The 20,476-nt window shown below is 33.7% G+C and overlaps 2 protein-coding genes and 1 pseudogene across 14 annotated transcripts; 2 read left to right on the top strand and 1 right to left on the bottom strand.

Moving 5' to 3' along the window:
• Nucleotides 1-3,490: 3,490 nt before the first annotated feature.
• On the top strand, nucleotides 3,491-20,207 carry LOC116146635. Of its 13 annotated transcripts, none has more exons than XM_031432048.1 (9): nucleotides 5,561-6,096; nucleotides 7,677-7,903; nucleotides 8,026-9,178; nucleotides 9,548-9,660; nucleotides 14,015-14,057; nucleotides 16,828-17,004; nucleotides 18,647-18,810; nucleotides 19,457-19,709; nucleotides 19,868-20,207. In XM_031432048.1, the coding sequence occupies exons 6-9, from the start codon at nucleotides 16,830-16,832 to the stop codon at nucleotides 20,068-20,070; spliced, it is 795 nt and encodes a 264-aa protein (XP_031287908.1). In that variant the 5' UTR covers nucleotides 5,561-6,096; nucleotides 7,677-7,903; nucleotides 8,026-9,178; nucleotides 9,548-9,660; nucleotides 14,015-14,057; nucleotides 16,828-16,829; the 3' UTR covers nucleotides 20,071-20,207. The 13 variants fall into 13 exon arrangements, with proteins under 13 accessions (XP_031287901.1, XP_031287910.1, XP_031287900.1 ...); XM_031432049.1 differs by having other exon boundaries at nucleotides 7,677-8,272; nucleotides 8,394-9,178; XM_031432047.1 differs by having other exon boundaries at nucleotides 7,677-8,444; nucleotides 8,611-9,178.
• LOC116146617 lies at nucleotides 5,648-8,804 on the top strand. Its single transcript, XM_031432028.1, has 3 exons — nucleotides 5,648-5,714; nucleotides 8,026-8,112; nucleotides 8,371-8,804. Exons 1-3 carry the CDS (start codon nucleotides 5,648-5,650, stop codon nucleotides 8,802-8,804), a joined length of 588 nt encoding a protein of 195 aa, XP_031287888.1.
• LOC116146616 lies at nucleotides 14,375-16,483 on the bottom strand (annotated as a pseudogene).
• Nucleotides 20,208-20,476: the final 269 nt, after the last annotated feature.

Raw genomic sequence — 20,476 nt, 5'->3', positions numbered from 1 at the left:
TTTTCCATTTTTGCTTTAGACCCCAAATATACTTTAGACACAGCCCTGCATGATTGGATCATAATTGTTATGGTTGGATTTGTTAAACATATTAATTATGGCATATAAGCCCCCTTTTTTTTTATTTTTTTTTATTTTTTTTTCTTTAACAACAAATAGGACTATAGTGAAAATGAATCAAACTTGAAAATTAATTATGGCTGGATTGTGTTTCAAATTAACTTTTATGGGATGTGTTTGGAGATATTAAGAAATTGTGAATTTAGGTAAGCACTACATATGTTTTATCGACAGTCATTCATGAATGAAATTCAAAGTTGTTGTAGGGTAAATTCGGAAAGGATAATTCTCAATTAGAAAATGATAATTTCAACTTTAGCAAGGAGATATCATGCGATATGGACTCCAGAATCAAAGCCGAAGATCAAGTTGTTTTCCTGTTTAGAGAATTCAATGTTTATTTCTAATTAGAACTTGTAACAAGTGCTATGTAAACCCAACTCTAAAATGTTTCAAAAGGGGACGGCTATATATATATATATATATATATATATATAAGGATGGTTAAGTTGAGAAAAGAGAGAACTTGAGACAACTCTTTATAACTCAAATCGAAAGTACAAGTGAATGTAGGTTTTGCATTATAAGCAGCCAAACTACTTTGAAAATCTCATTTTATTCTTTGTATTTTGTGCTTAATTGTTGTTTATATGTAATCGTTTTGTTCAATCACTGATCCATTAGGATTACGCAAATATTTGATGTTATTCTAACGTTGTCTGTCATGTACCTCTCGTTGTTGCGATTTATTGCATCAACGAAAGTCATGAGCAATATATCTTACAAATATAATTAAGATTTCTTGAATTCATGAGAAAATATTGAATACAAGACAAAACAATTTTGAAATAAACAAATACAAAATAATTTTGAAAACCATGAAATCTGTAGTATAATAAATCTATTTATTAAAGAAGGTAAATCAATAATATTGAATATTCTGAATTAAACAATAACTTCCTCTACAAATCCTGAAGCAAATAATTTTAAAATATAAATTCCAAAATTGAACTCTTAGTAAATATATGAAATAAACTTAAAATTTAAAATAAAAAAGGATTTTTTTTATAAGTGGTTTTATAATAATAATGTTGACTTGTAACCATTCAAATATAATAAGGTGGTTGATGATGTAAAGTTTTAATTTTGTGTACTATGATGTGAAAATGAAAGAGATGAGGAGGAGGGTGTAGATGAATGAAAATTGAAATATACGTGGTTCTTGGTGAATATTGTTAATTTGATCATAAAGAATTTGTCAATTTGTTTCGAATATAGATTTCAATGGGTTAAAGGATTTTTAAATAGTCAAAGCTGGTCAGTAGGGGAATTCTTTCCGGATGAAGACTAATGATGGGTGAAATGATGACATTTTTATTAAACTAGGGGTTTGATGAACTTTGATCTAGATTTCCGCCTTTACTTAAATTTTTTTTTCATATTTTGATGTCCCATCAGTAAACATAACGTTTTGACGTTTTCAAAAATAATTTCTTGACCTCGCAAATTTAGTAGGGTCAGGTTTTGCTTGTGAGCAAAGCAACGTATTAAATACGAAACGAAAGAATCAATGTCAAGCTTTTCTTTTAGAGGCCTCACTCGTCAATGAGCGTCACCGTAGGGCAGATTAGTATTAGCCCTGTGCTGTCATGTTAATCCCTTAATGGTGGTAGACCTAGTGGTCCTGGTAGAAAGTTTTAGGTAGGTGGGGACCGGTTCTTTAAACAAGATAAAACAATGAAATTGCTTTAGGAGAGGGTCCTACAAGTAACTTTGCATTTATTCTTTTCACGTTTCCGCTTCTTCGTTATCTTTAATTTCTCATTTTTCTCGCATTTTATAAAGAGAAATTGCTATTAATTATTGTTTTTATTAGCCTAAAATGAAAATTTTGATGAATCTCCTACGTTCAAAATTTTGTAATAATAACTATCATGGCTAATCTATCAGTTAATTAAAACTCTTGAATATATTATTTAAAAGATCATGATTCAATCCATCAGGATTGTTAATAAGAGTGGTTATTGAGGTGATTTACTCGGTTGTCAACTTCAAAACTCTAAAAGATTAATTAAAATATGTATAAGTTGGTCCAAACACTCAGATCACAAAAAAGAAAGAAAGAAAAAAAAAAAGATTTGTAATAATAATGCTGGCTGCAATATTACTTTTTTTTTAGGTAACATTTTTTTTTTTAACCCATGTGCATTATAAAGCCAATAACCTATATATACTATAGGTCATAATTGTTATACTACACCCTCTATTGGTATATCATTAATAATTAGATTATTTTGTGTCTTACATTATAATATACTTGTATGTGAATTTTGAGATATATTTTGCGATTTATAACATTATTAAAAAGAATATAGTTTCCTTCCTTCACAAATTTTGGTACCTATAAGATAAAAAATTTCCCTTAAATGAGAATTTTGGGTATAATATTTATTACATGTAACATTATTATTATTATTTTTCCATTAATCAACATGCTTTTTATACAAAGTTAAAATGAACGTGATTATATACTTGATTTCCTTGAAATCTAATAATGACATAATTTCATGCTACCTTGCTTTTATTTATATATTCTTACGAGGAAATGCTACAACTTAGGTGTATATTTGTTGGAGTTTATAAATTTCATAGAACTAAACAAGTATTCTTTTTAATAGGTTATTTTATTAATTTATTATAATTGTGGATGACTCCTAATCTAGATTTAATTATTAAAAATAATTATTTAATTATTTTTGGTTAAATAATATCATAAAAATATAACTAATCTATTATCAGAAATATTCATTTAATAAGTATTTAAATAATTAACTGTAAAAAAATGCTTATGTTTTACAAGCTCTTACATTAAACTACATTTTAGGTAAAAAAAAAAGATTGTTAATAGTTCTTGTTATTTGTTTGTGGCTATGTTTGTAATTTTCTTTTAAATAATAAACTAAAGTAATTTGTTAAATATATGATAGTGGTAACTTCGTAATATTCGGAGTGGTCTCAAGTATATGTTATATATGAAATAACATCAATAACACCATATCAGATGAAGACAACTTCTGACGGTGGTCCCAGTACATATTATATAATAGTAAACTAAAATATTTGCTCAATATTCGTAGTGGGCCCAAATTATGTATGAAAATAAAATAACGTCAATAACATCACGTCGGTTGGAGTGACAATTTCTCCTGGTGGTCCCAAGGAGTATTATATACTCCCTCTCTTTCAAAATAAAAATCATTTCGAAGGTAATAACTTTTTTTCAAAATAAATGACCGTCTCTTCATTTCAATGTTGACCCACATCTTCATTCTCCATCATGTCCCTCGTGTCCTCTTTCGACCTTTTTCTTTCCCCATCTTCTCATTTTACCTTTTTTTCTACCCTTCCCCACCCTGCTCTCTATTTATCTCTTTCCCTCGTCTTCTCTCTTTCACAATTTCTCGTATCTTTATTTTAATATTTCACACACGCGTGGGAAAAACGAAATTTTCCTACCTGCAATATGTGGAAAAAATCAATTCTCTGCATAGGATTTCACGCTAACATGGCTTTTGGAGATGCTGTCCTGTATTCATAGTTGTCGGACCATTCTTTTGTTGACGCAAGCGATTTGAAGATAATAGTCAAGGAAACTCGTCATAAGTTTCTCTCCTATTACGTCGCTGTCGGACAAGTTCGCAAGTTCGCATACCTCTAAACTGCCAATGTAAATGTTCTGGGCTGTAGTGCTCCGGTCCGGCTCCACAAGTATCTCTAGTTAAACGAATCGTATTATCTCTCATAAATTCAGTTACTATTATTTTCTTTACTTATTTTATCTTTGTTTTTCAAGTTTCTCTGTTCTTAATTCTGTTCCTTTTTTTTTTTTAAATCTATTTTAGGGGTATCTTTCACTTGAGCCATGAAAATTCGCGTGTTTGAGTTGATAATGCCGAAATCAGCTGCGCATCCTCCCGATCTATCTTCCGCTACTCAGTTTGAGGCTATGCGCTGGATGGATCTCAATCTTAACGGTGGTAACAGTATCCTTTGGGATCTTCGTCAATGATCCATCTATCTGGGGTCTTTCTTCGGACATTCCACCAACACGTTCTTCCCAGGTAGGTGATTGCAGAAAGTGCTTTTTTTTTTTTTTAAAAATTTTTAAATTTAAAATTTAGGAAATACTGCACAAACCATAGTTCCTTTATCAATTAATGGGTTTAAATTAATTTCCGAAAACTTTATACACCACCACCAGTTTGAAATTGAAGGAGTCAAAAACTACAAACCCAACCCCCCAAAAAAAAAAAAAAAAAAAAGGCTTTATCAAATTAGATCTAAAATTTAAATATGGCATTTAAAGTAATATCTAACGATATCTTTTAAAGTTAGAAAGATATGAAAAATAGATAAAGCAGTTTTATAATTTTTTTTTTAAATTGTTTAGAAAATCATTTTTGGATAGAAGATAAATCAATTGCATTTTCTTAAATTTCTTGTATTTTTTGTTATGAAATAAAAAGTTGTATCTAAAATTTTATAAAGAAAATATAAAAAAATTAGAAAAAAGCCGGGACTGCTTACTCAAATTCTCTCTCAAATTAGTCAATAGGATGATTCATTTGGGGTTGGTTGTTTTTACCATTTTTCACTTAAATCTATGTAGTTTAAGTCTTTGATTGTTAGTTTTTATTTTATTTATACAAATTATCACTTATTTTTAATGAATCACTTGATAATATTTTTTTGAAAAATAGTTTTCAGAAAAACATGTCGAATCCTTTTTATTGAAAGGAGTTTTTTGACAACAAAATATAACAAAAATAAAGGCTAAGATTGTTTTGCTTTTGGGAATATTATTGGTATTCTCAAAAAAGTTAAACAATACATTATTATTAAAATATTATTTTATATTTATATTTTTTAATTTAATTAAATTTTTTAATTTTATTTTTAAATTATAAAAATGCCCGATTATCCTCACACGGTGGTGGTTGACTATCGGTGAACTATTTTTAAATTTTATATAGTAATATCTGTCTAATTTAATTTTTTTAAATATTATTTTAAAAATTATCAAAATAATTATCAACCCAAAGTTTCAATTGATCATCGTAATGAGATTGATGTTTAAAAAAAAAAACATGTTTTGTCAGTGACTAAAGCGAAGAAAACAAGCTCGAAATGTGTACCCTAAAGATACAGGGAAAAAAGCTGGTCCAGGCAAAGACAAGACACCTGTGACTAAATGACCATCTTACGCGGGAATCGTAAAATATATCCCAAGTGCATTGAACTTCACGCAAAATTAGGGGAGAATGAATTTCCCAAGGGTAGGCTTAACTGAAGGACAGAATAGTCAATTCAACTTTTTAAAATTTTTTATTAAAATCCCCTAATTAACTTTTTATCTCCTTCTCTCTCTCCCCCTCCCTTCTCCAAGACCTTATCTGGCCGGGTCGCCTCTTGCCCAACACAGACTAAAATCATTTTCTCTCCTATGCTGGCAGGCTCCAACTGATCATCTCGGTGCTCTCTTCTTTTCAAGTCTACTGGGCTTCGTTGTTTGTCCTTCCCAGTTGAAATGGTGACTAATGCTATGGAGAAATTGATGCGTTCCTTTCTGTGGTCAGGGAGTGAGCTGATAAAAGGTAAGGTGAGAGTTGCTTGGAAGGATGTGTGTTAGCCCAAGAATGAGGGGGGACTGGGTATTCGGCCTCTGAGAAGGAGAAATTATTCCCTGATGGCTTATCATCTCAGGAGCATTTTGTTGAGGAGAGAGTCTATGTGGGTTAAGTGGGTTCATACATATAGGCTGCGGGGAAAAAAATTTGGACTGTTCGAGTTGCTTGGGATGCCAGCTGGGGCTGGGCTTAAATTCTCAGTACGAGGGAAGAATTTAGAAAGCACATAAGGGTTAATGCGGGTGCAAAATACATCCTTGTGGTACGACAATTGGCACCCGATGGGCCCTTGGAAATGATCAGTCCTTACAGAATTTTCTTTAACTCGGGTCTAACTCCAGAAGCCAAGGTGAGTGATATTATAAGGAACCAACAATGGACCTGGCCGAATGTGATTAGGTATAATTTCCCTTTGGTAACCAGCCACAGTCTTCCAATTCCAATGTCACAGGAGAGGATGTTATTTTTTGGCAGGATAGGGAAGGAAAAAGAACAAAATTTTATACCAAACAGGTCTGGAAAGATTTAAACCAAGCAACTTTATCCCCCTGGAGCACCTTGATATAGAATGGCACCTGCATTCCTTGCCATTCTTTTATTGCTTGGCTTACTATAAAATGTAAACTCTGTAGATGCAAAAAATCTACCGTCATGAAAATAGGGTGTGATCCCGTGAGGTTGAGGTCACTGACAATCCATTAGACCTACACACATGAAAGGGCAAGTGTGAAGCTTTCGGAAAACACCAAGGTGGTGTTTGCCGTAGGCACTCCGACGCTCAAGTCAGCAAGGCTGAAAGAGATTTAATAAGAATTAAGGAGAAGAAGAATTACCAAGGTCTTGTCGGAGGCTAGGACTACGGCGGAGGCGTCGGGTTCTTGGGAGCAAGAACTTAGGAGCAAATAGATGGTTTTGAGTGGTGTAGATTGACTGTGAGAGATTGCATGCTTAATGAGAGGGCAAACCTTTGTTTTTATAGTGAACCTAAGGGGTTGGAATCCTAGTAGGGCATTGAGTCCTCTTTTGGGAGATAATCCCTATCATAAAAGAGATATGATTTCTTAACCTTATCAGATTAAGTTTAATAGTTTAAATAAGAGTTGGAATCTTAGTAGGACACTAAGTCCTATTTTGGGAGATAATCTCTATCATGAAAGAGATATGATTTCTTAACCTTATCAGATTAAGTTTAATAGTTTAAATAAGAGTTGGAATCTTAGTAGGACACTAAGTCCTATTTTGGGAGATAATCCCTATCATGAAAGAGATATGATTTCTTGACCTTATCAAATCAAGTTTAATAGTTTGAGTGAGATTTGAAATCTTAGTAAAAGAGGAAATAGAATGAGATTCTGATTTCCTATTTATACTCTGTTGCAGGCTAATGGGCTGAAACCCAGTTTAGCTTAACTTATAGGATAGCCCAACTCATAGAGTGGGTAAGTCGCAAGGTGATTTTAAGCATAGGTCCAATCGAGATTGGGTTGAGGCCTTGGGCCGTGATATGTTTATTTCGTTATTGGGCCTCGTCAAACCCAAGACGATTTTTGGCCTTAACAAACTCCTAACACAAGATAGAATGAGAGCCTGGGTTCATTCGGATTAGTTAATTGAATAATATTTACTAACAACTCTCTCTAACAAACTTTCTTTCATAACCTTGACGTGACAGCTCATAATTGGTTAATTCACAACGGGTTCTGCATGAGTTTCACTAAGATATATACTTGTGAATTGTGATGTGTATATATTGTTAGAATATTTTAACTTATTAGCTTTATAAATTTTTATAGTAATTTTGATTTCACTTATCTTAATAATTATTATTGTATACATAGATTATTGTTATCGTTTGGTTTTATTGAGTACATAGCTTATTTTGTTGCATTTTTCTCTATCAAGTAATAATATAATTCTGTTTTGAAATAGGATGGAGAGATATTTCAATAAAAGTCAACAAAGATCTCAACACTTGAACAAGAGGAAAATATTTCTGATTCAAGTAAAAATGTGGATGCTGATTTGTGAGATCTTCCTGCGGATCTAGGCTTAAGACCTCGAATTTCAGATTATAATCCTAATATTGAAGATCAAATTCAAAGAATATATTTGAAAAGGGGTCTTTGTCAACCTAAGGGCCATGAGTTTCCTTCTAGGTATTTTGGTGGATTTTCAAGACGTTTTGTTGTTTCTTGGTTTAGTGAATTTGATCAATGGTTGGAATATAGTGCAGTAAAAGATGCTACGTTCTGTCTTTATTGTTATCTTTTTATGCCAGATGGTGATAAAGGGGGTGGTGATCGCTTTGTTGGTCAAGGGTTTTCAAATTGGAAAAAGAAAGAAAAATTGAATATTCACATTGGAGGTTCTAATAGTACTCATAACTAAGCTCGAAGAATGTGTGAAACATTATTGAATCAAGATCAACATATTCAGAAATTTTTTTATCGACATTCTTTTCAAGCACGAGCAGAGTATCGAACTCGTTTAAATGCTACAGTTGACTATCTTCGTTTTCTTTTAAGGTGAGGACTAACATTTTGTGGTTATGATGAATCCTATCATTCAAGCAACTGAGGGGATTTTCTCGAGTTTCTACAATTTCTTGCTAATCATAATTAAGATTACAATGCTGTTGCTTTCAAGAATGCTCCTGATAATCTCAAATTGACATCACCCGAGATTCAAAAAGACATTGTAAGTGCTGCTTTAAATGAAATCGTAAATGCTATCATTAGAGATTTTATAGATTCATTATTCGCTACAATGATTGATGAATCTCGTGATTTTTCTAGGAAGGAACAAATGATTATTGTCTTACATTATGTTAACAAGAATGAACTTGTTGTGGAGCGTTTTTTAGGTGTTGAACAAGTTACTAGTACCACAACTCTCTCACTCGAGGCAACATTTGATAATTTCTTATCAAGGCATGGGTTGAGTTTTTCTAGATTGCGAGGACAAGGTTATGGTGAAGTTAGTAATATGCAAGGAGAATTTAATAGTTTGAAGACACTAGTTTTGAAAGAGAATAGATGTGCTTATTATATTCATTGATTTACCCATCAGCTTCAATTGACTCTTGTGGCTTTGGCAAAGAACCATGATGATGTTAATGATTTTATTAATATCGTGACGATTGTGGTTAATATCGTCGGTGCTTATTATATTCATTGTTTTGCCCATCGACTCTAATTGGCTCTTATGGCTTTGGCAAAGAACCATGATGATGTTAATGATTTTTTTTAATATCGTGACGATTGTGGTTAATATCGTCGGTGCTTCGTTAAAGCATTGTGATTTTCTTGGAGATAAGCAAGCTTGTAAAGTTATTGAAGCTCTTTCTAGTGGTGAACTTTCAAATGGAAAAGGCCTCAATCAAGAGACTAATCTACAACGTGCCAGTGATACGCGTTGGGGCTTGCATTATGGTACGGTAATTAGCATAACCTTGATGTTTTCATCTATTGTCGATGTTCTTGAAATTATGGCAAAAGATGGGTTACACTCTGAGCAAAGATTTCATGCAAAAAACATATTTAAATTGATGCAATCATTTAACTTTGTGTTTAGTCTATTTTTTATGAAAGATATACTTGGCTTTACAAATGAATTTTCTGAAGCACTACAAAGAAAATATTAAGATATTATAAATGTTATGAATTTGGTTGAAACATGTAAGCAAACTTTACAATTGATGAGGGATAATGGATGTGAGACTTTATTAAGCAAAGTTTGTTCTTTTTGTATCAATCATGACATTGATGTTTCTAATATGGATGATAAGTTTTTTATTCAAGGGTGATCACAACGTAAGGCTCAAGGTATCGCAAACGTGCATCATTACCGCATTGAATTATTTTATAATGTCCTAAATATGCAGCTTCAAGAGTTGAATAATCGTTTCAATGAGGTAAACATTAAATTGCTTATTTGTTGGTATGTTATGTCCAAATGAATCGTTTGTTGCTTTTGATAAACAGAAATTGATACGCCTTGTCGAACTTTATCTAGATGATTTTTCTGACTTAGAACTCATGACACTTGATTCTTAACTTGATGTTTATGTTTTTTATATGTACTCTAATGTCAAATTTATGGGATTGAAAGGAATTAGAGACCTGACAAAAATGATGGTTGAAATTAAGAAGGATATAGTTATTTCATTAGTTTATTTGTTAATAAAATTAGCATTGATTCTACCCGTTACCATTGCTAATATAGAAGATGAGTTCTTGGAACCACATTGTTTAACCTATTTTTATTTTTGTTATATAAAAGTGTTTGATTCAAATGGATGGAGTTGGCTAATGACAATTTTGTGTTGTTTCTCTTATGGAAAAGATGGGTTCTTCATTATTGGCACTACATTGTTTTACTCATTTTTATATTTGTTATAAAAAAGTGTTTGATTCAAATGGGAGGTAATTTTAATTGTTTTACAAGTGTTATAAAAAAGTGGATTTAATTGTACAAGTGTTTGGTTATTTGAATAGATTTTTTACACATATCAATTCAATTTTAGGCAATGTATATAATGTAAGATATATTTAAAAAAAAAATTATTGAATTAAGATTTATTTCAATTCAATTTTTATTATTTTAATTTAATTTTTATTAAAATACTTACAAATTAGAAAGAGAAAGATATATACTTGTGAATTGTGATGTGTATGTATTGATAGAATATTTTAACTTATTAGCTTTATAAATTTTTATAATAATTGTGATTTCACTTATCTTAGTAATTACTATTGTATACATAGATTATTGTTATCGTTTGGTTTTATTGAGTACATAGCTTATTTTGTTACATTTTTCTCTATCAGATAATAATATAATACTTTTTTTAAATAGGATGAAGAGATATTTCAAAAGAAAGTTAACAATGATCTCAACATTTGAACAAGAGAAAAATATTGCTGATTCAAGTAAAAATGTGGATGTTGATTTGCGAGATCTTCTTACGGATCTAGCCTTAAGATCTCGAATTTCAAATTATGATCCTCATATTCAAAATCAAATTCAAAGAATATATTATTTCTTTAGTTGTTTTTATCTTTGTTTTTCTATTTTCTCTGTTCTTAATTCTGTTCGTTTTTAAAAAATATATTTTAGGGGTATCTTTCACTTGAGCCATGAAAATTCGCGTGTTTGAGTTGATAATGCCGAAATCAGCTGCGCATCCTCCCGATCTATCTTCCGCTACTCAGTTTGAGGCTATGCGCTGGATGGATCTCAATCTTAACGGTGGTAACAGTATCCTTTGGGATCTTCTTCATGAATCCATCTATCTGGGGTCTTCTTCGGACATTCCACCACCACGTTCTTCCCAGGTAGGTGATTGCGAAAGTGCTTTTTTTTTTTTTTTAAAATTTTTAAATTTAAAATTTAGGAAATACTGCACAAACCATAGTTCCTTTATCATTAATGGGTTTAAATTAATTTCCGAAAACTTATAACACCACCCCAGTTGAAATTAGGATTCTAAAACCTTAAAACCCAACCAAAAAAAAAAAAAAAAAAAAATGGCTTAATTCAAATTAGATCTAAAATTTAAATATGGCATTTAAAGTAATATCTAACGATTTTCTTTAAAGTTAGAAAGATATGAAAAATATGATAAAGCAGCTTTATAATTTTTTTTAAAAAATTGTTTAGAAAATCATTTTTGGATAGAAGATAAATCAATTGCATTTTCTTAAATTTTCTTGTTTTTTTTTTGTTTATGAAATAAAAAATTGTATCTAAAATTTTATAAAGAAAATATATAAAAGTTAGAGAAAAGCCGGGACTGTTTACTCAAATTTCTCTCTCAAATAGGATTAATTCATTTAGGGGTTGTTTGTTTTTATCATTTTTCACTTAAATCTATATAGTTTAAGTCTTTGATTGTTATTTTTTATTTATACAAATTATCACTTATTTTTATATAGAATCACTTGATAATTTATTTTTTTGAAAAATAGTTTTCAGAAAAACATGTCGAATCCATTTTTATTGAAAGGAGTTTTTTGACAACAAAATATAACAAAAATAAAGTTTCAATTGATCATCGTAATGAGAATTGATGTAGATTAAATCCTTTTTTGATGTTTTGTTTTCTAAAAGAAAATACTACATGTTTTGTTAGTTGACTAAAGCGAAGGAAACAAACTCGAAACGTGTCCCACTCAAACAAAAGATACAGGGAAAAGAGCTTGTCCAGGGAAGACAAGACACCTGTGACTCTCTTCACACGGAACTTATTAAAACATATCCGAAGTGCATTGAACTGCACGCAAAAATAAGGGAGAATGAATTTAGGGTATGCTTAATGAAGGGCAGAATAGTCAATTCAACTTTTGAAATTTTTTTTATTAAAAACCCCTAATTAACTTTTTTTCTCCTGCTCTCTCTCCCCCTCCCTCCTCCAAGACCTTATCTGGCCGGGCCGCCTCTTGCCCAACACAGACTAAAATCATTGTCTCTCCTATGCTGGCAGGCTCCAACTGGTCATCTCGGTGCTCTCTTCTTTTCAAGTCTACTGGGCTTCGGTGTTTATCCTTCCCAGTTCAAATGGTGACTAATGCTATGGAGAAATTGATGCGTTCCTTTCTGTGGTCAGGGAGTGAGCTGATAAAAGGTAAGGTGAGAGTTGCTCGGAAGGATGTGTGTAAGCCCAAGAATGAGGGGGGACTGGGTATTCGGCCTCTGAGGAGGAGAAATTATCCCCTAATGGCTTATCATCTCAGAAGCATTGTGTTGAGGAGAGGGTCTATGTGGGTTAAGCGGGTCCATACGTATAGGCTGCGGGGAAAAAAATTGGACTGTTCGAGTTGCTTGGGATGCCAGCTAGGGCTGGGGTAAAATTCTCAGGACGAGGGCAGAATTTAGAAAGCACATAAGGGTTAATCCGGGTGCAAAGTACATCTTTGTGGTATGACAATTGGCACCTGATGGGCCGCAGAATTTTCTTTAACTCGGGTCTAACTCCAACAGCCAAGGTGAGTGATATTATAAGGAACCAACAATGGACCTGGCCCACTTCTGCCCCGCCACGGCCCGTCTGTCATAGTCAACTGGGCTGCTGTGAAATTTTGAGGAAAGAAAATGTGGGCTGCTGTGAAATTTCTAGGATTGGAGCAATGTTCTTAGCAAGCAGGTTTTGTGTTCGGACAAACAGATTTTTATTCAGTTGGTTATCTGGGTTCTTTACTGGTTTTGCTTATTGTATTATTTGGGCGAGCATATGGCTTTTGCGTCCTACATTTTCTGGTTAAGTTTTTGCACATGGCTAGGCCTGGTCATCTTTAACTCTTGATGGGTACTGCATCTCTTGGGCCGTCTGTTAGGGTGGTAGCCATGAAGTAAAAAGTAATTGAGTGGAATGGGTTCTATCTGCTTTTTAGGAACAGGCCGACTACATGGATGGGCCTGAATATGGGGCACCTCAATGGGTGGGCTGAAGTTCGAATGGGTTTTAACCGGGACTTGTTTGCTGGCAAAGAAATCTTGGTTTCAGGGTTTGCGCGTGGGCTTGTTTGCTGTCAAAGAAGGTTTAGCTCCTCACGGATCTTCAGTCTGTTTTTTGTGTAGATTTTTTCATGCTTGTGATCCTTGTTTGCTGGGGCCTGTTTTTTTGTGTTCATGGCCCAAGCTTGTATAATTTTGTATATCCTCCCAAGGCTTTTTGTTTTGCTATCTCCTTGGGCCTGTCTTAGCGTGTCGGAAGCCTTCCCCTATTTTTTGTTTTTATTATTTGCAATACAATTAGGCTCCTACGTGGCGGGTTTGGTTGGGAAGTGAAATTTAAGGGGGGTTTGTAGGCTTGATTAGGTTGATCTACTCAACATTGGCTTTAAGGAGTGAGTGCACTTCTCTCTGTTTGATTTGGTGTAGTATTTTCATAATTCATCTCTTAATTGTAGTGGAGAGTTTATAAGGTTAGTTTTTCATCAGAGATTTTTGTGGCTTGTTCTATTTTTGATTTTAGGGGAACTCGTTTCATTTTTTCATTTTGTTATCATTTTCATCGTTTCCGATGTACTTTTTTCGTTTCTTCAATTCAATTGGGGTATATTTGGAGGTGGGTTTCTCTGTATTGTGATTAATTATTCTTTCTCTGTTGATTTGGTTTAGGCTTTTTATTTTCTCTTCATTATTTGTTTGCGCCAGGGTAGAGTTTTAGTTTAATAGGATGTGGGTCTTCTCTCTGTTTGATTTGCTTAATATTTTTATAATTCATCTTTTAATCTTATGCTCCTTTTCTTTTTTTAAAATTTCAGGGAAGTGGAACGTGATTGCTGTGCTTAGCGGAGAGGTTATAAGGTTAGTTTTTCATCTTCTTGTTCTATTTTGATTTCTTCAGTTTGTTATTATTTTCATTGTTTTGGATGCACTTCTTACCAACGAAGGCTTTTTAACGGTTTGAGAAACTGTGCTCCTTTGAAATTGAAGTTTCAAAAAGTCTTTGATGTAAATTATTTTTTTTGGTGGCCCAAATTTCATTGCAAAGTTAATCATTCAAATTGCCATCAAATACAAAGTTAGATAGCAGTAGTCGATATCAAACTGATGGCCAGCTACTATGAGATGTGTGTTCAATGAACACTTGGTTGAAAATGCACATAGTTTTTAAAATGCTTTCATTGCTGTGCTTTGTTATCCATGGCTGCAACAGCAGACTTGTTGTACTCTTCCAATTCCTTATTGTATGCTTCCATTGTTTCAGCAGCCTTAGCATTCTACACTTGTTTCTCCTCTTCATTGAGTTCATTCCATTTCACTGCAATCAGTGCATTAATGTTAAGAGTTGTTAGTCCTTGGCTGCTACTGCAGCAAAGCTTGCCTTGATTCTTTGCTGAACAAAAGGAATGGGGAAGCAGGCTTCTTAGGCTTGTTAGGATCAGTGTTCTGCTTCTTGATTATGTTTTCAGTCTTTTCTTTCTTCTTAAGCAGTTCTATGGCTTACTGTTTATGCAGTTTCATCAGCTCCTCCTCTTCCTTTTCGAGATTGTTAGCTTCCTGATCCTTCATTTGTTTGTAGGCCTCCATTTCTAGAGCATTTTTCTCTCTGTTCTTCTTTGCCATCTCTTCATAAGGCCCTCTTTCTTTTTTTGTCACGTTCTTCCACTCTTCACCAGTTATCTCAGCCACCTCCAAAACATTCTTGTTCTCTGCTAGAAGAGCTGCTGACATAGACCTCTTGACGTAGCCGACAAGTTGTAGGGCAGTTAGATCTCAACAATTAGGGCTAGAATAGGGTGCTTGTGGTTGGAACAACAAGAATAATTAGGTTTAATGAAAACCTTTGAATTAAAATTCTGAACTAAAGAAAAGATACAATACGCAAACTGACTATTACTGTCCTATTCATACTAGTTAGGAAAAATCCTAATTCTAGACTGAAAACTATTCCTAATAAATATTTTATTAAATAGGAATCCTAAATAAAGAAGGAAAACTGAGAAAAAACTGAAATCTTAATTTAACTTCCTAATTTAATTTAACTTGGACACATAAAAATTGGCTTTGAAACCACTTGACGTAGCGGAAGAGTTGTAGGGTGGTTAGATCTCAACAATTAGGGCTAGAATAGGGTGATTGTGGTTGGAACAATAGAAAATAATTAGGTTTAAGGAAAACCTTAGAATTAAAACAAAAGATACAATACGCAAACTGACTATTGTTGTCCTATTTATGCTAGTTAGGACAAATCCTAATCCTAGACTGAAAACTATTCCTAACAAATATTTTATTTAATACGAATCCTAAATAAAGAAGAAAAAGGAGGAGGGGGAAGAAGAACCTGAAAGCCTAATTTTACTTAATTTAACTTGGATGCTCCTGCATCAGCTGCCCTTCTTTCATTTGTGAAGAGGAAAAATGCAGTTATAGGACGCTTTGGTTTCAATGGATCCTTCTTTTTCTTTGTCTTCTTGTTCTACTTTTCTGCTTCCTTTTTGAACAGAAGATATTGATCAAGCAGCTCCGTAGCTGTTTTCTGTTTCTGGTCCTCCTCCAGGAGTTTCATTCCTTCACTTTCACGCTTCTCCTTGGCCATTACCTGCAAATAGGCTTCCTTCTCAGCCTGATATTTCTCCTCATAAGGTTTCTTCTCTCCTGCACTAATATTTTTCCATCTTGCACCCAAAATGTTTGAGATCTCTTTGAATTCTGCCTTTGGGTTCTCTTCTTCACCTCATTCCATTAATCTTTGCACCAGAGAATTTAAGGTCGAGATGGTCTTTCCTTTTCAGGGCATCGCTTCTTCTTCTTCTCCTTCTTGTCTTGTTCCTTGTTTACCATAGGAAAAATCATGTTGGGCTTGAACTCCTTCATTTTCTGCAATTTCTTCAACTCCATCTGAAGCTTCTCCTGCCCTTTATCCTTCACATCAAGCTCCTCCTCCTTCGTCTTCAGCATTTCATTATTCTCCTTCAACAATTCCTCAGTCTTCTCCTTTTCTATTTTCATCTTCTCAAGCATTTCTTGCAAGTATATCTCAAAGAATCTTGATTTTTTGTTGTCTTCTTTGCTCATTCCTTGGGTGCTGCTTTCTTGGGCTTAGAGCGATGCTGAGAAAGGCTCTTATGTTTCTCCTTTGAAAGGTCAGCGTCTGCTGGAGGAACCATCATGGGAGATTGAGAGAGGGCTTGTGCAATGATGTTGGCATCATTTGTGGATGAATTTTTCTGTTTCAAAGCTCTTCTACTGTTGTTTCTTGGTTTCTTAGGGACGTTGTTGGTGGCCATGGCTTCATAGATGCAAAAAAAGAGAACAAAAGAGAAGCTTAAAACAATTTGAACAGGTTTTTTTGATGTAAATTAGGTGGCGATAACTGTTCTTGATTTGAAATATTCCTATTTTTTGTTCTGTTAGTGTATACTAAGTGATGCAATCATGTTAAATCAATTGTTATATCAATTATGATTTGGAGTTTCTAATTCAAGTGCATTGTTACTCTTTGCATACCTTGAAAGAAAAGCGTGAAAACATTCAATGATTACAACTGACAATCACTCTGCCTAAATTGGATGCAAAAACCCTGCTTAGTTATTAACTTGGCCATCATCTACTGCATGTTCTTTGGCTAAAGTTATGGCTGGAAGGAAGACAAGGAAGACTGAAGTTCTATTGGTAATGACATTGGCACTATCTCTATGTGCTGTTTTTGCTGATGCCACAACAAATTTTGCTGGGAATGTTGGCTTGACTCCGTATTACCGTCGGGAATGGACTGGCAACCACAATTTCCATGTCAATAACTCTCAAGGCTAGTTCTTCTCTCTTTTTCCTTTTCTTGTTATCTTCATTGATAGGCTATGGTGACAAGAAACTATATTATTATTTTCTTTTTACGACTCACAACCACCTACAGTACCAGATTCACCACAGGCATTGAGGCTGAAACCAGAACTAAACTCATCCTGATGGGTATTAATGTGCAGTTCAAAGAGTTCTTTAATTTGACTTATGTTTTATTATAAAAAGGGGATTACACTTTTGTTTCTGTACCCTTCAAACCCTTCTCAGAATTTACCTTGCATCTTTTGATTTAGCAGCATTCATGATTCTAGGAAAAGTAGTTTTATATACTATGGTAAATGAGCTGCAAATCTTTTGCATCTGTTTTCTTGACTTATTTTTGTTAGGATTCTACCTCCTTGGAAACTGATTGTCCCTTTTGATAGCTGTCTTAACTAAATCCCACAAATCTTGCAACAGGAAAATAATATTGCAACTTCACATGAATACTTGTGGCCATAGATAATGAAAGAAAAAGAAGGCTGGTTTTTTTAAGTTGGAGTGGGCTTTTGTCGAAGCTTTGATACCACAAATTGGTACTGTGCAATCAAAGAGTAACATTTTCTGTTTTGATAACTTTTCATTATAAGAAGGGGGTTATACTTATGTTACCTGAGAGGTTATCTGTATGTGGTTACAACTGGAAGGACTGGCTTTATTTATTCAAGAATTTGGAGTGTTTAAGAGACTGACATTTAATGTCATGTAGAAATCCTAAGCATATAAGTATTAATTCAAATGTAGAAATTTTAAAGATAAGTTTCAATTCATAGCATAATATGTTAAACGGTCTTGAATTATGAAGTGTCCTCTGGATAATGTTGTGGAGAAATTCACATTTTTGAAACTAATTCTTAGTAGGAACCTTATGTAAGACCTGAGTCTCTGAGCCATCAACCCATGGTTATTTGCTCTTTCTTCCCCTTTTGTCCTGGACAATTATTTAGTTGTGTTAATTTTATCTCTTTGCTAACAATTGATGGAAAATGGTTGGCTGTGATAGTATATCAATAGAAATTTGTGTATCAATATTATTGAATGGGTACAACTAATAGGAACATAGGAGCTCTAAAGTTTCTCCTACTGATATAACAAAGAGCTTATAATCTACTATATCGATGAATGAACTTGTAATTCCCTCTAGAAACAAGAAGTCGCTTATTAATTCCTCTATAGTGATTAAGGAATTTGTTATTTCTTTCCAAATGAACTCTAGAATTAAGAACTCTATTATGTCTTAGAATAAGAGCTTTAGTATGTGAACTTTATCTGTTTTAATAACATATAAATGCCCATTTGTAGAATTTGCATTGTGGTTGTACCTTTTAATGCATCATTTGCTTGCTGACTTAGTTGGATTTCACTGGCTCTGGAGCATGTTCTTGGCGACATTATGTGAGCTGATATGCACATATATATATTCGCTGTTATTCAGCTGTTAACTTCTTGTTCATTGCTATTTTAATTTCACTATGTATGGGCAGCATCTCCTTTAGAGAATGCTGCTAGAGCACCTCCTGTTTAGTTTTTCAAGACTGATTTGGGCAAATTGGCATTCATGAATTTCCTTACTAAAACCAAATCAGCGAATATAACAATGGTTTACACAGTGATCAAGCTGAGTCAACCAGGAACACGATTCTTCATCTCCGGTGGACCTGCGGACTGCAAAATGAAGCTCTACATCGATGTGCCCTCTCGGACTAGGCTCACTACCGTCAAGAACAACAGCTGTTGCTCGCAGCAAGAACTTTTGTTTCCTCCAGTGGTGAAGGTAATTTCTCATTGTGGTGCTTAGTTTAGCTTGTGGATGATTCTTTGAACTGCATCTTGAGTTGACTAACTTGATGTGTGCTTGTTGCTGGGAAAGTGAGAAGAAAATGACTTGTTTTTGGTAGATTAATGGATGGTTTGTTATTGGTTTTCATTTTTTTTGAGGTTGCTCTTTGGTGGTGTTAAAAGTAAAAAATTATCAATTAATTATAACAATTAACTTCCGAGAGCTCCTTGACCTCTGTGAGTGTGTTTTAGATCAAGGACCGCATGGTTCATTGCTTGGATTACTGGTGGAGCTGGTTTATTGCTGCCACTTCAGTTTCCTTCACAATTCCGTGCTTGATTAATTATTGTCAGAAGTTCTTTCTAACAAGTTTGTGTTGTTTAGTTGCATAATCGTGTACAAGTAATATTTAGAACAGCCCAAATTTCTTCGTCTTTCCCTCTTAAGTCTTCGATTTTTTGGGGGTGATTTCTTGATAATATGTCTTACTGTTCGTGTACAAGTAATATTTAGAACAGCCCAAATTTCTTCGTCTTTCCCTCTTAAGTCTTCGATTTTTTGGGGGTGATTCTTGATAATATGTCTTACAGTACTACTACTGTTTTTTATAGTTAATGTTTGTTTGGTTCATTTCTTGCAGCAAATGGGTGCTAAATTTATGTTTCTCCTAAGCTTCACATATGCTGCACCAACAACTCATCACGTTGGTTACACTTCAGGTTGGCATCGAGCTTACTACGCTATGTTTCTCTTAATCCAGCACTTAAGCTTCGCAAATGCTGCGCCAAGAACTCCAAAAATTCATTATGTTGGCGACTCTTTGGGTTGGGATCTTGGTTTGAATGTTCAACAATGGGCTGATTCCAATACATTTTCCGTCGGAGATACTTTAGGTAATTAATCTTCATCTTCTTTCTATTTTGTAAACTGTTCCACTGTTATTTTTTGGTATGTGATTTGACGGTTGTAAGGTGTCACATTAATTTGCCCCACAAAGTTTTTGTATACTTTATGATAACGATTTGAATTACTGGTATGATTCTTGGGCTAGTATTCCAATACACCGTAGAGCATGACGTGCTAGAAGTGGGGCAATTGGGTTACATCAACTGTGATGCAACGAACGCAATCCAAGGACACAACAATGGTTTCACCCGGATCAAATTGACTCAGCCAGGCCCACGATTCTTCATCTGCAGTCAACTTAGTTACTGCAATAATGGCCTCAGGATGGAGGTAGACGTTCGCCCCTAAGGGGGCGTTTGGTTTAGGGAATATTGTATTATTGGAATGTTATATTAATGAAAAAATAGATAACCTTGAAGATTATTGAAAATCTTATTAAAAATATGTTTGGTTGAATAGAATTAAATTGATGGATATGTTATATTGATATGCTTGGTTGGGTGGAATAAATTTGTAGGCATGTTATTACTAAATTGTCTTTATAATTTAATATTATTATATTATTATTTAACCCCAACATTTCAGATTTAGTTAAAACACCTCAACATCCAGAAAAGTTTAAAAGTTAACAAAAGCACTTCAACCATTGTCATAGGGCTGTTGGCTCTGTTTTAAAAATCGGATTGGACTAGTTGGTCCAACCGGTTGGACCGGGACTCGGGGCTTTCTTTGGGTTGGGTCACTCTTTTTAACT

The sequence above is a fragment of the Pistacia vera genome, unplaced genomic scaffold, assembly GCF_008641045.1.
Source record: "Pistacia vera cultivar Batoury unplaced genomic scaffold, PisVer_v2 Contig48, whole genome shotgun sequence".
In the NCBI taxonomy this organism is placed as follows: Eukaryota; Viridiplantae; Streptophyta; class Magnoliopsida; order Sapindales; family Anacardiaceae; genus Pistacia; species Pistacia vera.
Note: the sequence above shows the minus strand (reverse complement) of the source record. Positions and strands in the feature narration are given on the sequence as shown.

Excerpts from the sequence above, each read along its gene's own strand:
- LOC116146617 (XM_031432028.1), top strand. The coding sequence starts at position 5,648 with ATGGTGACTAATGCTATGGAGAAATTGATGCGTTCCTTTCTGTGGTCA. Across the intron at positions 5,715-8,025 it reads AGGGAGTGAGCTGATAAAAG|ATGGTGATAAAGGGGGTGGT; the intron begins GTAAGGTGAGAG and ends TTTTTATGCCAG. Across the intron at positions 8,113-8,370 it reads ATTGAATATTCACATTGGAG|ATTACAATGCTGTTGCTTTC; the intron begins GTTCTAATAGTA and ends ATCATAATTAAG.
- LOC116146635 (XM_031432041.1), top strand. The coding sequence starts at position 16,830 with ATGGCTGGAAGGAAGACAAGGAAGACTGAAGTTCTATTGGTAATGACA. Across the intron at positions 17,005-18,646 it reads CCATGTCAATAACTCTCAAG|TGATCAAGCTGAGTCAACCA; the intron begins GCTAGTTCTTCT and ends TGGTTTACACAG. Across the intron at positions 19,710-19,867 it reads TTCCGTCGGAGATACTTTAG|TATTCCAATACACCGTAGAG; the intron begins GTAATTAATCTT and ends TTCTTGGGCTAG.